The 16,782-nt window shown below is 47.0% G+C and overlaps 1 protein-coding gene across 1 annotated transcript; it reads left to right on the forward strand.

Annotated features, from left to right (window-relative positions):
* The first annotated feature begins 782 nt into the window (after positions 1 to 782).
* LOC113129038 (proline-rich extensin-like protein EPR1) lies at positions 783 to 3,072 on the forward strand. Its single transcript, XM_026304771.1, has 2 exons — positions 783 to 2,059; positions 2,157 to 3,072. The coding sequence occupies exons 1-2, from the start codon at positions 783 to 785 to the stop codon at positions 3,070 to 3,072; spliced, it is 2,193 nt and encodes a 730-aa protein (XP_026160556.1).
* The last annotated feature ends 13,710 nt before the right edge of the window (positions 3,073 to 16,782 follow it).

A 16,782-nucleotide genomic window follows, 5' to 3' on the forward strand; every position in this document is an offset into this window, starting at 1 on the left:
GTTAGGCCCCGAGTCCTAGTTTCCTGTTTGCATTTTATTTTGGTCAGTTTCCTGGGTTCCTTTCCTGTTAGTTCGAGGTAGCTTTGTGTTTCGTTTGGTCATCAGTTAGATTGTGTTCACCTGTGTTTAATTGGTTCTTCAGCTCTGTCTATATATGCTCCTGGTTTTCCTTTGTTCCCTGCCGGAACATTAGTTAGTAATGCTACTGATGCCTATGTTAGTCACATTTGTTCGTGTTTCGCGAGTTTTCTGTTTCCCTGACTGCCTGCCTGCCTGCCGAGTGGCGGAAGGTACCTTCTGTGTTTGCCTGAGCCCTGGACGATCCAGGGAGAAATAAAGCCTGCCTGTTTGTCCTGCATTTGGGTCCTCACCACTCCTTTTCGCACCGCCGACACCCGGGGGCATAACAGAATGTTCCGGCCACATACGGACCCAGCGGACACCGAGGAGAGCTGGATTGTAGGGCTCCTCCAGCTGTTTACTACACGGCGCCAGTCCTGTGGAGCGAACAGCATGAACGGGTGCTGCGAGGCACCCTCCGCGAAGCGCCTAGCAAGAGGGGGCAGAAGGTATGCAAACTTTTTTCGGCTATTCACACCACGCTGGAGACAGGACGCAATCTGTCGGTCCCCTTCTCCGTAGCCAGGCGGCTTTGCCTGAGCCAGCTCCAGCCACTGTTCCCTGACCTCCCAGCCGGTTCGCCAGATCCCCGGTCCCCGGCGTCCCAGCCGCCACAACCCCTCCGGATTACCTCCGTGCTCCTCCACACCACATCGCCGATCATGTTGCCCGCATCACAGGCCCCGCAGTCGCTGACGCCGGCGGAGGCGCGTGCCATCTGGCAGGAGCTAAAGGCGAAGCCCCTGGCACCCTGGAATTCGGCTTCCCTCGCTGCTGACCAGCCCGAGTCCCCCCTCGCTGCTGCCCAACTACCTGGACCGGCACCCCCGATGCTTCTACACCGGAGTCGCCGCCGTCCTAAGAGGCAGAAGCCGGAGCCTCAGTGCGTCGACAACGACGTCCCCGCTGAGGTCCAACACCAGCAGCTGGAAGACCCGCCGGAGTTTCCCGAGCAGCCGTTTCCCGTGCAGCCGTTTCCCGTGCAGCCGTGCCCCGTGCAGCCGTGCCCCGTGCAGCCGTGCCCCGAGCTGCCGACTCCCGCGCAGGCAGAGCCGTCAGACCAGCAGTCTCGACGACGGAGTCGCCGTCGCCGCAAGAAAGCGACGGTGGAAATTCAACACGCCGACGATGACATCCCCGCTGAGGCATCTTCCCAGCCTGGTCCCGTGAGCTCCGGTGCACCGACGTCACCGTGCCCGCTGGAGCTCGGACCCGGTGACCTGACCTCCAGCGTGCCGACACGGCCGATAACGCTGGAGCCCAGTCCTGCCTGCCCGACCTCCAGTGTGCCGACGCGGCCGAAAACACTGGAGCCCTGCCCAGTCAAGTCTCCCGAGCCTCAGCGAGCCGACGATGACGTCCCCGCTGAGGTCCTTCTCCAGCCCGTCCCGGTCCGGCCGGTTCCCCTCCCTCGGCGTGGTGAAGTCGCCCACGCCGAGGCTCAAGTGTCAGATCCAGCCCGGCCAGCTCCAGTCCTGCCAGTTCCAGCACCGCGGCGTCACGATGTGGGCGCCCGCGTTGGGCCGCAGCAGCCGCAGCCCACGTCCCCTGAACCGCAGCAGCCGCAACCCACGTCCCCTGAGCCGCAGCAGCCGCGGCGGCCGCAGCCCACATCCCCTGAGCCGCAGCAGCCGCGGCAGCCGCTGCCTGTCCCAGTCCATCGGCGCCGCAACCAAGCCGCACGCGTCGATGCCCAGCCCGCTCCTTTCCGGCCCGCCGTCCTGCCTGTTCCCGTTCCTCGGCGTGGTGTGGAAGGCGCCCGCGCCGAGGCCCTGTCGTCCTCTCCAGCCCAGTCCTCTCCAGCCCAGTCCTCTCCAGCCCAGTCCTCTCCAGCCCAGTCCTCTCCAGCCCAGTCTTCTCCAGCCCAGTCTTCTCCAGCCCAGTCTTCTCGCCTGCCAGGACCTTCCCGGCCGCCTCCAGAGCCAGAGCCAGAGCCAGAGCCAGAGGAGCCTGAGCTGCCGCAGCAGCGTCCCGAGTGTCCCGAGCTGCCGCAGCAGCTTCCAGAGTATCCTGAGTGTCCTGAGCTGCCGCAGCAGCTTCCAGAGTATCCCGCGCCGCAGCTGCCTGATGTCCCTGCGGCAGCCAGCCGAGTCCCCTGTGCCGCCTCGGCAACTAGCAGAGTTCCCAGACACGCAGCAGTATCCTGAGTATCCTGAGTATCCTGAACCGCCACTTCCCGAGTATCCCGACCCGAAGGAACCGCCGCCGCCGCAGCGGCAGCTACCAGAAGTCCGAGGGCCGCCGCCACCGCAGCGGCAGCTACCCAAGTACCCTGGGCCGCCAGTCGAAGTCCCTGAGCCGCAGCGGCCGCCAGTCGAAGTCCCTGAGTCGCAGCGGCCGCCAGCCGAGTACCCTGAGCCACCCGAGTTCCCGGAGCCGCAGCGGCCGCCACCCGAGTTCCCGGAGCCGCAGCGGCCGCCAGCCGAAGTCCCGGAGCCGCAGCGGCCGCCAGCCGAAGTCCCGGAGCCGCAGCGGCCGCCAGCCGAAATCCCTGAGCCGCAGCAGCAGCCAGCCGAAGTCCGTGAGCCGCAGCGGCCGCCAGCAAGGTGTCCTGAGTGTCCTGAGTGTCCTGAGTCGAAGGAACCGCCACCGCCGCGGCAGTTACCAGCATCTCCAGGGTCCCCAGCGTCGCCTCGTCTGCCGCTGCACCCAGAGTGTCCTGACTTCCCGGAGCCGTCGCCGCTGATGCCAGGATTCCCGGACCCACGCCAGCCAGAGAGTTCGCCCCGCTATACAACCCCTAACCTGCCCATTACCCTGACGTTCGCCTGCCCGCGAGGCCGTCCTCCCGAGCGGCTTCGGACCCACGCCTGCCCGCGAGGCTGTCCTCCCGAGCGGCTTCGCACCCACGCCTGCCCGCGGGGCCATCCGCCTGAACGGCTTTGGACAGGGGTCGGCCGCCAGAGTGACACTGGACTCTGCCTGTTTAGGCTTAGTATGAACTTTGCTTAAAATCACAACTATTAGAGATAAAATTCAGCAGATGCTTCCTATTCAATTCAATTCAATTCAATTTTATTTGTATAGCGCCAAATCACAATACAAATCATCTCAAGGCACTTTACAAAAACTAAAACTAAAAACCCAACAATTCCCTTATGAGCAAGCACTTGGCGACAGTGGAGAGGAAAAAACTCCCTTTAACGGAAGAAAAAAACCTCCAGCAGAACCGGGCTCAGTTTGGGCGGCCATCTGCCTCGACCGGTTGGGGTGAGTGGATAGAGCAGAGAGAAAAGAACAGCAACAATAAACAACAAATAGACACTGCAAGTTGGTGGGGCCAGTAACTGCACATCAGCGATAAACAGCTCCAGGACCAGGGACACCTGCAGAAGGTACAGAGAGAGAGAGAGAGAGAGGGAGGGAGAGAGCACAAACTAGGAGAGAGAGAGAGCACAAGGTTAGTAACATTCAATGGTGGAATATACATGAGGTGGGAGAGAAGGGGGGGGGGGGGGGTAGGGGAGCTCAGTGCACCGATGGTCCTCGGGCAGTCTAGGCCTATAGCAGCATAACTAACTAAGGGATGGTTCAGGGTTGCCTGAAGCCAGCCCTAACTATATGCTTTGTCAAAGAGGAAGGTTTTAAGTCTAGCCTTAAAGTGTCTGCCTCCTGAACCCAGGCTGAGAGCTGGTTCCACAGGAGAGGAGCTTGATAGCTAAAGGCTCTGCCTCCCATTCTGCTTTTGAGAACTCTGGGAACCACAAGTAGGCCTGCACTCTGAGAGCGAAGTGGTCTATTGGGATAATATGGTACTATGAGGTCTTTAAGGTATGAAGGAGCTTGATTATGAAGGGATCTGTATGTGAGAAGAAGGATTTTAAATTCTATTCTATATTTTACAGGGAGCCAATGAAGAGAAGCCAATATAGGAGAAATATGATCTCTCTTGCTAGTTCCTGTCAGGCATTCTGGATTAATTGGAGGCTTTTTATTAAGATATTAGGACATCCAGATAGTAATGAGTTACAGTAATCTAGCCTTGAGGAAACAAACGCATGGACTAGTTTTTCTGCATCATTTTGAGACAGGATGTTCCTAATTTTGGAAATGTTGCGCAGGTGAAAGAATGCAGTTCTAGAAATTTGTTTTATGTGTGAGTTAAAGGACATGTCCTGGTCAAAAATAACTCCAAGGTTTTTTACAGTAGTGCTGGAGGCCAGGGCTATGCCATCTAGAGTAGCTATAATTTTAGAAAAGTTATTTCTGAGATTTTTAGGCCCAAATATAATGACTTCTGTTTTCTCCGAGTTTAAAAGTAAAAAGTTACTGGTCATCCAAGCCTTTATGTCAGTTAGACAGGCTTGAAGTCTGGTTAACTGGTTTGTGTTAACAGGTTTAATAGATAGATATAACTGAGTGTCATCCGCATAGCAGTGGTAATTAATAGAGTGCTTCCTAATGATATATCCTAAAGGAAGCATGTACAGGGTGAACAGAATCGGTCCTAGCACAGAGCCTTGTGGAACTCCATAACTAACTTTTGTTCGTGTGGAAGGTTCATCATGGACATGAACAAGCTGGAATCTGTCCGATAAATAGGATTGGAACCACTTTAACGCTGTTCCTCTGATACCAATCACATGCTCCAGTCTCTGTAATAAGATGTTGTGGTCAATGGTGTCGAATGCTGCACTAAGGTCTAGGAGGACAAGTATCGAAACAAGTCCATTATCTGAGGCTAAGAGAAGATCGTTGGTAACTTTCAACAGTGCTGTTTCTGTACTATGATGTGCTCTAAATCCTGATTGGAAATCTTCAAATAGTTCATTCCTGTGTAAGTGGTCTGATAGCTGCTTAGCAACAGCTTTTTCTAGGATTTTAGAAATAAATGGCAGGTTGGATATTGGTCTATAATTAGCCAAGACACCTGGATCAAGACTAGGCTTTTTGAGTAAAGGTTTGATTACTGCAGTCTTAAAGGCCTGTGGTACGTAGCCTGATACTAGAGATAAATTTACCAAGTCCAATAAAGATGAGTTCATTAATGGCAGGGTGCCTTTAAGCAGTCTAGTCGGGATGGGGTCTAAGAGACACGTTGATGATTTCGATGAAGCAACTACTGATGTAAATTCAGAGAGATCTATGGGAGAGAAGCAGTCTAAACATAACTGAGGTCCTACAGATGATTCAAGAGCTACTGTAGTAAAAGATTCATTTATTGCAGGTATAGGAAGCATCTGCTGAATTTTATCTCTAATAGTTGTGATTTTATTTGTAAAGAAACTCATAAATTCATCACTGCTGAGAGCTAAGGGAACACTGGGCTCAACGGAGCTGTGACTTTTTGTCAGCCTGGCTACAGTGCTGAAAAGAAACCTGGGATTGTTCTTATTTTCCTCTATTAGTGATGAATAGTATGCAGTTCTGGCTTTACGGAGAGCTTTTTTATACGTTAGTAGACTGTTTTTCCAGGCTAGAAAAATTTCCTCTAAGTTTGTGGAACGCCACTTCCTTTCCAGCCTTCGTGATGCCTGCTTTAAGGTACGAACATGTAAATTATACCATGGGGCTAGTCTTCTCTGAATCACTAACTTCTTTTTCAGAGGGGCTACAGAATCAAGCATTTCACGCAGTGAGGTTACAGCGCTGTCAACAACATGATCAATTTGGTAGGGAGTAGGATTAAGGCAGCTGCCCTCCATTATGTTTATACTTGGCATAGATGCAAATAAAGATGGAATCATTTTCTTAAATTTATTAACAGCGTTGTCGGATAAACATCTGCTGTAGTGGAATTTTCTTCCAGACGCTGCATGATCCATCATTTTAAATTCGAAAGTTATTAAAGAATGATCTGACAAAACAGGATTTGGGGGGAAAATTATTAGATGTTCAATTTCGATGCCATAGGTCAGAACAAGATCAAGGGTGTGATTAAAACAGTGGGTGGGTTTATTAACGTTTTGAATGAAACCAGTTGAATCTAATATAGAATTAAATGCAATGCTGAGGCTGTTATTTTCAACATCTACATGAATGTTAAAATCTCCCACTATAATGACTTTATCTGATCTAAGCACTAAATCAGACAGGAAGTCAGGGAATTCAGTTAAAAACTCTGAGTAAGGAACAGGTGGACGGTACAAAATGACAAGTAGAACTGGTTTTTGTGTTTTCCAGTTTGTATGTGAGAGACTAAGAGTGAGGCTCTCAAATGAGTTATAACTGTTCTGAGGATGAAAGTTTAATAATAAGTTTGACTGGAAGATTGCAGCTACTCCTCCACCTCGACCTGTGCTTCGAGGAACATGATAATTTTTATGACTGAGGGGGGTTGATTCATTCAGACTGACATATTCATCCTGCTGTAACCAGGTTTCAGTAAGATAAAGTAGGTCAATTTGGTGATCAGTTATCAAATCATTTACTAACAGAGATTTAGAAGAAAGGGACCTAATATTTAATAATCCACATTTGACAGTTCTGTTTTTCTGTTCAATAAGAGGAGTGGTCTTAATTTTTATTAAGTTTTTATGAATAACTCCTCTTCTGTTAACTTCTGATTTGTTTGATTTATATGTTCGAGGGGCAGACACAGTCTCTATGTGGTTTGAAGGGGGCGGCGGCTCTAAGGAAACTGCAGAGAAGCGTTTTAGACTGAGTCTCTGCATCCCGGTCCCCACCCTGGATTGTCAGGCTTTAGGTCGGCTAAGAAACTCGGCCAAATTCCTAGAGATGAGAGCTGCACCATTCAAAGTGGGATGGATGCCATCTCTCGCTATCAGACCGGGTTTTCCCCAGAAAGTGGCCCAATTGTCTATGAAGCCCACATCGTTTGCTGGACACCACCTAGACAGCCAGCGACGGAACGACGACATGCGGCTAAACATGTCATCGCTGGTCAGATTGGGGAGGGGTCCAGAGAAAACTACGGAGTCCGACATTAATTTAGCAAAGTTACACACCGACTCAACATTAATTTTAGTGACCTCCGATTGGCGTAATCGGGTGTCATTGCTGCCGACGTGAATAACAATTTTCCCATATTTACGATTAGCCTTAGCCAGCAGCTTCAGATTTGACTCGATGTCGCCCGCTCTGGCCCCAGGAATACATTTGACTATGATCGCTGGTGTCTCTATTTTCACGTTCCTGACTATGGAATCGCCAATTATCAGAGTCGGTTTCTCAGCGGGTGTGTCGCTGAGCGGGGAAAATCTATTAGAAACGTGAACAGGCAGGTGATGAGCCGTGGGCTTCTGCTTAGGAGTATGTTTCCTTCGGACCGTCACCCAGGCTAATTCTCCGGGCTGCTCCGGAGCTGCCCTTGGACCGCTAACAGACCCTATACCTGCAATAAATGAATCTTCTACTACAGTAGCTCTTGAATCATCTGTAGGACCTCAGTTATGTTTAGACTGCTTCTCTCCCATAGATCTCTCTGAATTTACATCAGTAGTTGCTTCATCGAAATCATCAATGTGTCTCTTAGACCCCATCCCGACTAGACTGCTTAAAGACACCCTGTCATTAATGAACTCATCTTTATTAGAATTGGTAAATTTATCTCAAGTATCAGGCTACGTACCACAGGCCTTTAAGACTGCAGTAATCAAACCTTTACTCAAAAAGCATAGTCTTGATCCAGGAGTCTTGGCTAATTATACCAATATCCAACCTGCCATTTATTTCTAAAATCCTAGAAAAAGCTGTTGCTAAGCAGCTATCAGACCACTTACACAGAAATGAACTATTTGAAGATTTTCAATCAGGATTTAGAGCACATCATAGTACAGAAACAGCACTGTTAAAAGTTACCAACGATCTTCTCTTAGCCTCAGATAATGGACTTGTTTCTATACTTGTCCTTCTTGACCTTAGTGCTGCATTCGACACCACTGACCACAATATCTTATTACAGAGACTGGAGCATGTGACTGGTATCAGAGAAACAGCGTTAAAATGGTTCCATTCCTATTTATCGGACAGATTCCAGTTTGTTCATGTCCATGATGAACCTTCCACACGAACAAAAGTTAGTTATGGAGTTCCACAAGGTTCTGTGCTAGGACCGATTCTGTTCACCCTGTACATGCTTCCTTTAGGATATATCATTAGGAAGCACTCTATTAATTACCACTGCTATGCGGATGACACTCAGTTATATCTATCTATTAAACCTGTTAACACAAACCAGTTAACCAGACTTCAAGCCTGTCTAACTGACATAAAGGCCTGGATGACCAGTAACTTTTTACTTTTAAACTCAGAGAAAACAGAAGTCATTATATTTGGGCCAAAAAATCTCAGAAATAACATTTCTAAAATTATAGCTACTCTAGATGGCATAACCCTGGCCTCCAGCACTACTGTATAAAACCTTATTATTATTATTATTTTTGACCAGGACATGTCCTTTAACTCACACATAAAACAAATCTCTAGAACTGCATTCTTTCACATGCGCAATATTTCCAAAATTTGGAACATCCTGTCTCAAAATGATGCAGAAAAACTAGTCCATGCATTTGTTACCTCAAGGCTAGATTACTGTAACTCATTACTATCTGGATGTCCCAATATCTCCATAAAAAGCCCCCAATTAATCCAGAATGCCGCAGCCAGAGTCCTGACAGGAACTAGCAAGAGAGATCATATTTCTCCTATATTGGCTTCTCTTCATTTAAAATCCTTCTTCTCACATACAAATCCCTTCATAATCAAGCTCCTTCATACCTTAAAGACCTCATAGTACCATATTATCCCAATAGACCACTTCACTCTCAGATTGCAGGTCTACTTGTGATTCCCAGAGTTTCCAAAAGCAGACTGGGAGGCAGAGCCTTTAGTTATCAAGCTCCTCTCCTGTGGAACCAGCTCCCAGCCTGGGTTCAGGAGGCAGACACTCTCTATACTTTTAAGGCTAGACTTAAAACCTTCCTCTTTGACAAAGCATATAGTTAGGGCTGGCTTCAGGCAACCCTGAACCATCCCTTAGTTATGCTGCTATAGGCCTAGACTGCCCGAGGACCATTGGTGCACTGAGCTCCCCTACCCTAACCCCCCCCCCCCCCCCCCCCCCCCTCCCTTCCCCTCCCCTCTCTTCCTCTCCTCCCACCTCATGTATATTCCACCATTGAATGTCACAAACCTTGTGCTCTCTCTCTCCCCTAGTTTGTGCTTTCTCCCTCTCTCTGTTCTCTCTGTACCTTCTGCAGGTGTCCCTGGTCCTGGAGCTGTATATCGCTGATGTGCAGTTACTGGTCCCACCAACCTGCAGTGTCTATTTGTTTTTTTATTGTTGCTGTTCTTTTCTCTCTGCTCTATCCACTCACCCCAACCAGTCGAGGCAGATGGCCGCCCAAACTGAGCCCGGTTCTGCTGGAGGATTTTTCTTCCGTTAAAGGGAGTTTTTCCTCTCCAATGTGGCCAAGTGCTTGCTCATAAGGGAATTGTTGGGTTTTTAGTTTTAGTTTGTTTCTCAAGTGCCTTGAGATGATTTGTATTGTGATTTGGCGCTATACAAATAAAATTGAATTGAATTGAATTGAATTGAATTGAGTGTTAAATGATATAAAAATCTAGGGATCCTCAGGTTCTCGACCATTCAATTCAATTCAATTTTATTTGTATAGCGCCAAATCACAACACAAATCAAGGCACTTTACAAAAACTAAAATTAAAAACAACAACAACATGGTCCATTCAGACTCACCAGGTGCCTGTCGTGGCGGCAATCCCCAAACCCGGTGGAGGACACCGGAGGTAAGGGATGTTGTCAACCTGAAGAAGGAGTCCTACCGAACTTGGTTGGCTTTGTGGGACTCCCGAGGCAGCTGACGGGCCAAGCGTGCTGCAGCCCAGGCGGTGACGGTAGCAAAAATTCTGGTATTGGAGGAGCTCGGTGAGCCCATGGAGAAGGACTACCGGTCGGCCCCGAAGAGATTCTGGCAAACCGTCCAGCGCCTCAGGAGGGGGAAGCAGTGCTCTGCCAACACTTTTTACAGTGGAGGTGGGGAGGTGCTGACCTCGACTGGGGATATTGTCGGACCGTGGAAGGAGGTTCGAGGATCTCCTTAACCCTGCCAACATGTCTCCCATAAAGGAAGCAGGGGCTGGTGATTTGGAGGCTGATCCATCACCCAAGCCAAAGTCACTGAGGTAGTTCGGCAGCTCCTCGACAGCAAAGCACCGGGGGTAGATAAGATCCGCCCCGAGTACCTCAAGTCTCTGGATGTTGTTGGGCTGTCATGGCTGACACGCATGTGCAACATTGCGTGGCACTCAGGGACAGTACTCCTGAATTGGCAGACCAGGGTGGTGGTCCCTTTTTTTAAGAAAGAGGACCGGAGGCTGTGTTCCAACTACAGAGGGATCACACTCCTCAGCCTCCCGGGGGAGGTCTATGCCAGAGTACTGGAGAGGAGGATCCGACCGGTGGTCGAACCTCGGATCCAGGAGGAACAATGCGGTTTCCGTCCCAGTCATGGAACACTGGACCAGCTCTATACCCTCTCGAGGGTGCTCGAGGGCTCATGGGAGTTTGCCCAACCAGTTCACATGTGCTTTGTGGACTTGGAGAAGGCATTGGACCGGGTCCCTCGCGACATCCTATGGGAGGAGCTCAGGGAATATGGGGTCCGGGGCCCTTTGCTGAGGGCTATCCGGTCTCTGTACAAACAGAGCAGGAGCTTGGTTCGCATTGCCGGCAATAAGTCAGACCTTTGCAGCCAGGGGCCGGAGCAAGTCCAGTTCAGGGACCACAGGATCTCATCTCTGCTTTTTGCAGATGATGATGTCCTGTTGGCTCCATCGAGCCAGGATCTCCAGCGTGCATTGGGGAGGTTTGCAACCGAGTATGAAGTGGCTCGGGTGAGAATCAGCACCTTCAAGTCCGAGGCCATGGTACTCAACCGAAAAAAGGTGGCTTGCCATCTCTAGGCCAGGGGAGAGATCCTGCCTCAGGTGGAGGAGTTTAAGTATCTTGGGGCACCGGCAGAAGTAATGCGGTGTACCAGTCTGTTGTGGTAAACAGATTTACCGGTCAGTCTACGTTGCTATTCTCACCTATGGTCATGAACTTTGGGTCATGACCAAAAGGACAAGATCTCAGATACAAGCGGCTGAAATGAGTTTCCTTCGCAGGGTGGCCAGGCGTTTCCCTTAGAGATAGGGTAAGGAGCTCAGTCACTCGGGAGGAGCTCGGACTAGAGCTGCTGCTCCTCCACATCGAGAGGAGTCAGCTGAGGTGCCTCCAGCATCTGTTCCAGATGCCTCCTCGGCGCCTCCTTGGGGAGGTGTTCTGGGCATGTCCCACCGGGAGGAGGCCACGGGGAAGACCCAGGAAACACTGGAGGGACTATGTCTCCCGGCTGGCCTGGGAACGCCTCAGTGTCCCCCCGGAAGAGCTGGAGGAAGTGTCCAGGTAAAAGGAAGTCTGGGTATCCCTGCTTAGGCTACTGCCCCCACGACCTGGCTCCGGATAAGTGGAAGAAGATGGCTGGATGGATGGATGCATGACACAGACCAGTGGAAAATGCACCACAGAAGGCTACCGTACACTACATATGGTGAACATTACTAAATATCAGCATGTTAGCACACTTGGTTCAGGGAGTGTTCACACACATGGATTCAAAAAGGTGACTACTTATTTTGAGAGAAACTTGGACTTGTAGTATTGTGCCCCTGCTGAGCTGCACAAGAGAAATGGAGACAATTTTATACAGACTGATATGAAACGGTGGTGTGATGTTGATGAAGGAGGAGCAATTGGACCCAAGTGAAATAAAAGTCAGACAGGAAACAGAAACCTAGGCTCATAACACAGATATCTTCTGGCACAGTATGAGCACCAGCCAGGAAACACCCAACTCTGATTGTCTTGATTCAAATGGGAACCAAAACATGTTTCTTGCTCCACTCCAATATGTTAAAATATCATGTGTAATATTTGGAGTGACTCCTTACATACATATATATTTTTTTCTTTCAGCTTGTCCCATTTGGGCTCACCACAGCAGATGAATTTGTCCACATGATCGATTTGGCACAAGTTTTACACCAGATGTCCTTCCTGACACAACCTCAGTAGCTGATGAGAGCAGCCCCTGGTCTTCCAAGTTGGTCTCCCATCCCAGTACTAACCAGGCACAGCCCTGTTTAGCTTATGAGACTAGATGCCATCAGGCACTCGCACTCCAGTGTGAGATGTATAGAACGTAGTATTCATAAATGGGTTGTAAGTATGCATGTGATTAAGCTTTCTTAATCTTAGAATGAGCCTTTCAAATCTTCATTGGGTCTCCTTTCACGGAGGCAGCCATGTTGCACTGCCATGTTTCTATAGTAGCCCAGAATGGATAAACCGAATACTGGCTCTAGAAAAGGCATTGCAATTTGTTTTAAAGTGATGGTCACCGTTCCCTCCCTTGCAACTTAAAACTGGTGTGTGGGTGGGTCCAGGGGCATAATAATAATGATCATTGTCATAAACTGATAAATGTACCACCACTATCCTTACCCCTTACCTCTGTGCTCTTTTTCTTTTCTTTCTCTCCTTCTCTATCCTTCACCTAAATCAATGAGCCATATTCTTGTTTTGCACCATTGTGTTTTGGTCCCATTTGTTAAACCAGTTCCATAACATTTACATTCAGTGTTTTTGTATTGTTTCTTCTTTCTTGCATATATTATGTCATTTGTGTCTTTTTTGTTTATTTTGTTTGTTATGAACACATGGTCAAATCTGCAGACACATATGGCCATGCATATGCACCTACAGCACCTAAAAATTAGATAAACAAAATAGTTTTTCTTTGCATCTACAAGGTTTACATGAATAATAGAGGTATCAAAATAAAGGTGATTAAAGACATTGGTGATTATTGCAAATGTAATGTAAACTTTAAATATATATTCTACTATATTCTAAGAGCAAATGAAGATGGAACACACCAAAAATTGTGGATTTCATTGCTGCCTAAAAAAAACCTAAAAGCCTAAAAAGCATAAAAACAACAGCTGATTGTCATCTGTGCCAATAGTGGTACTAATAAAATAAACCAGAGCAAAGTTATAAAAGTTGAGAAATGTCTAGCCAAATTGTCCAAATATGCCCAGTACTGCTTTGGGTGTCAGCTTTCTAGCCATTCTTTATTTTAATGTACAACATAAGAAAGAATTCTGAGAATTGCAGAATGCATAACAATTCAGCAGTCAGCGACAGTACACCAAGTAGTACTGCCGCTGTGCAGTACTGTATGGTTACCTGTTACGCGGCACTCACTGGGCATTGAGCAGAAGGACAGCTCCAGGGCCCATTGGGGCGTTTTGCATGATTGACACCTCTTTTGAAAGCTTACAGCCTATAAAAACAAAGCATAGCCTCCATTTTCAAATAGCCAGTAAGACTCGCCAATCACCGGTGGCAAATGGCTTCAACAAACGAAAGGACACACAAGCCCACCCCCACGTCAAAAGGAGAAATGTCCATGGATTGTTGTTGGAATCATTTCAGTGTAACACAAAACAGTAGTCGATAGCAGAAGCTTTGTTCATATAAAAACAAACTTATGATAAGAAAACAAAAGACAAAATTCATAATCATCATTTCATAATTTGACATTTATTTCTGCAATTCCTTGGCTGGTCTTTCAGTGAGTTTTAGTGGTAGAGAAATAGGACTTATTGGAATCTGCTTAGTGTTAGTTTTCAAAAGGTGCATGTCTCATTAACATATGTTTTATGAAAGTGTTCACAACATGTTTAACTTCTTGCACCTTCAGTTTGTTTTCACTATGTGGCCATTTAACTGCTTGTTGTTTGAATTGTGTTTATTTTTCCTAAATTTGGTTTGATGAGCTTTTAGCGGCCTTTCTGCTGGTTGTGTGGATGTGTTGCATGTGTATATTGCCACAAAAGTCTTGCGTTTAGTGTCATAAAAACACAGATGCAACAGGCCTAACAAGTTAATACTGTAAGTAATAAACTGTCATTTGTCCACAACACCACTGTTTCATTATCATAAACGTTTCAATTAACAATAGCACAATAACAATTGGTAATAAGTTATTAAGTTTTCAAATTTTAAGTATGTGTCATTCTTGAGTGCTTGCATTTGAATGATATGTTGATGTCCATCAAATGTCTGTTGTTTTGTTTTGTTGCTGTTGATGCATTCTGATTCTAGTCATTCTACCACTGTAAAAAAAATCTACCTGTTGGTACAAATAAAGTAATCTGGACCTGGGTGGCTTCTGATCCTTTAGTTATGCTGCTATAGGCCTAGACTGCCCGAGGACCATCAGTGCACTGAGCTCCCCTACCCTAACCCTCCCCTCCCCTCCCTTCAATTCAATTCAATTCAATTCAATTTTATTTGTATAGCGCCAAATCACAATACAAATCATCTCAAGGCACTTTACAAAAACTAAAACTAAAAACCCAACAATTCCCTTATGAGCAAGCACTTGGCGACAGTGGAGAGGAAAAACTCCCTTTAACGGAAGAAAAAACCTCCAGCAGAACCGGGATTAGTTTGGGCGGCCATCTGCCTCGACCGGTTGGGGTGAGTGGATAGAGCAGAGAGAAAAGAACAGCACCAATAAACAACAAATGGACACTGCAGGTTGGTGGGACCAGTAACTGCACATCAGCGATATACAGCTCCAGGACCAGGGATACCTGCAGAAGGTACAGAGAGAACAGAGAGAGAGGGAGAGAGCACAAACTAGGGGAGAGAGAGAGCACAAGGTTAGTGACATTCAATGGTGGAATATACATGAGGTGGGAGGAGAGGAAGAGAGGGGAGGGGAAGGGAAAGGGGGGGGTTAGGGTAGGGGAGCTCAGTGCACTGATGGTCCTCGGGCAGTCTAGGCCTATAGCAGCATAACTAACTAAGGGATGGTTCAGGGTTGCCTGAAGCCAGCCCTAACTATATGCTTTGTCAAAGAGGAAGGTTTTAAGTCTAGCCTTAAAAGTACAGAGAGTGTCTGCCTCCTGAACCCTGGCTGGGAGCTGGTTCCACAGGAGAGTAGCTTGATAACTAAAGGCTCTGCCTCCCAGTCTTCTTTTGGAAACTCTGGGAATCACAAGTAGACCTGCACTCTGAGAGCGAAGTGGTCTATTGGGATAATATGGTACTATGAGGTCTTTAAGGTATGAAGGAGCTTGATTATGAAGGGATTTGTATGTGAGAAGAAGGATTTTAAATTCTATTCTATATTTTATAGAAAGCCAATGAAGAGAAGCCAATATAGGAGAAATATGATCTCTCTTGCTAGTTCCTGTCAGGACTCTGGCTGTGGCATTCTGGATTAATTGGAGGCTTTTTATGGAGATACTGGGACATCCAGATAGTAATGAGTTACAGTAATCTAGCCTTGAGGTAACAAATGCATGGACTAGTTTTTCTGCATCATTTTGAGACAGGATGTTCCTAATTTTGGAAATGTTGCGCAGGTGAAAGAAGGCAGTTCTAGAGATTTGTTTTATGTGTGAGTTAAAGGACAAAAATAACTCCAAGGTTTTTTACTGTAGTGCTGGAGGCCAGGGCTATGCCATCTAGAGTAGCTATAATTTTAGAAATATAATGACTTCTGTTTTCTCTGAGTTTAAAAGTAAAAAGTTACTGGTCATCCAGGCCTTTATGTCAGTTAGACAGGCTTGAAGTCTGGTTAACTGGTTTGTGTTAACAGGTTTAATAGATAGATATAACTGAGTGTCATCTGCATAGCAGTGGTAATTAATAGAGTGCTTCCTAATGAATGAAGAAAGGAAGCATGTACAGGGTGAACAGAATCGGTCCTAGCACAGAGCCTTGTGGAACTCCATAACTAACTTTTGTTCGTGTGGAAGGTTCATCATGGACATGAACAAACTGGAATCTGTCCGATAAATAGGATTGGAACCATTTTAACACTGTTCCTCTGATACCAATCACATGCTCCAGTCTCTGCAATAAGATGTTGTGGTCGATAGTGTCGAATGCAGCACTAAGGTCTAGGAGGACAAGTATAGAAACTAATCCATTATCTGAGGCTAAGAGAAGATCGTTCGTCACTTTTAACAGTGCTGTTTCTGTACTATGATGTGCTCTAAATCCTGATTGAAAATCTTCAAATAGTTCATTCCTGTGTAAGTGGTCTGATAGCTGCTTAGCAACAGCTTTTTCAAGAATTTTAGAAATACATGGTAGGTTGGATATTGGTCTATAATTAGCCAAGACTCCTGGATCAAGACTAGGCTTTTTGAGTACGGGTTTGATTACTGCAGTCTTAAAGGCCTGTGGTACATAGCCTGATACTAGAGATAAATTTACTAAGTGTAATAAAGATGATTTAATTAATGGCAGGGTGTCTTTAAGCAGTCTAGTCGGGATGGGGTCTAAGAGACACGTTGATGATTTCGATGAAGCAACTACTGATGTAAATTCAGAGAGATCTATGGGAGAGAAGCAGTCTAAACATAACTGAGGTCCTACAGATAATTCAAGAGCTACTGTAGTAGAAGATTCATTTATTGCAGGTATAGAAAGCATCTGCTGAATTTTATTTCTAATAGTTGTGATTTTATTTGTAAAGAAACTCATAAATTCATCACTGCTGAGAGCTAAGGGAACACTGGGCTCAACAGAGCTGTGACTTTTTGTCAGCCTGGCTACAGTGCTGAAAAGAAACCTGGGATTGTTCTTATTTTCCTCTATTAGTGATGAATAGT

This window comes from Mastacembelus armatus, chromosome 22, assembly GCF_900324485.2.
Source record: "Mastacembelus armatus chromosome 22, fMasArm1.2, whole genome shotgun sequence".
Taxonomy (NCBI): Eukaryota; Metazoa; Chordata; class Actinopteri; order Synbranchiformes; family Mastacembelidae; genus Mastacembelus; species Mastacembelus armatus.

Excerpts from the sequence above, each read along its gene's own strand:
- LOC113129038 (XM_026304771.1), top strand. The coding sequence starts at position 783 with ATGTTGCCCGCATCACAGGCCCCGCAGTCGCTGACGCCGGCGGAGGCG. Across the intron at positions 2,060-2,156 it reads GAGCCAGAGCCAGAGCCAGA|CTTCCAGAGTATCCCGCGCC; the intron begins GCCAGAGGAGCC and ends CTGCCGCAGCAG.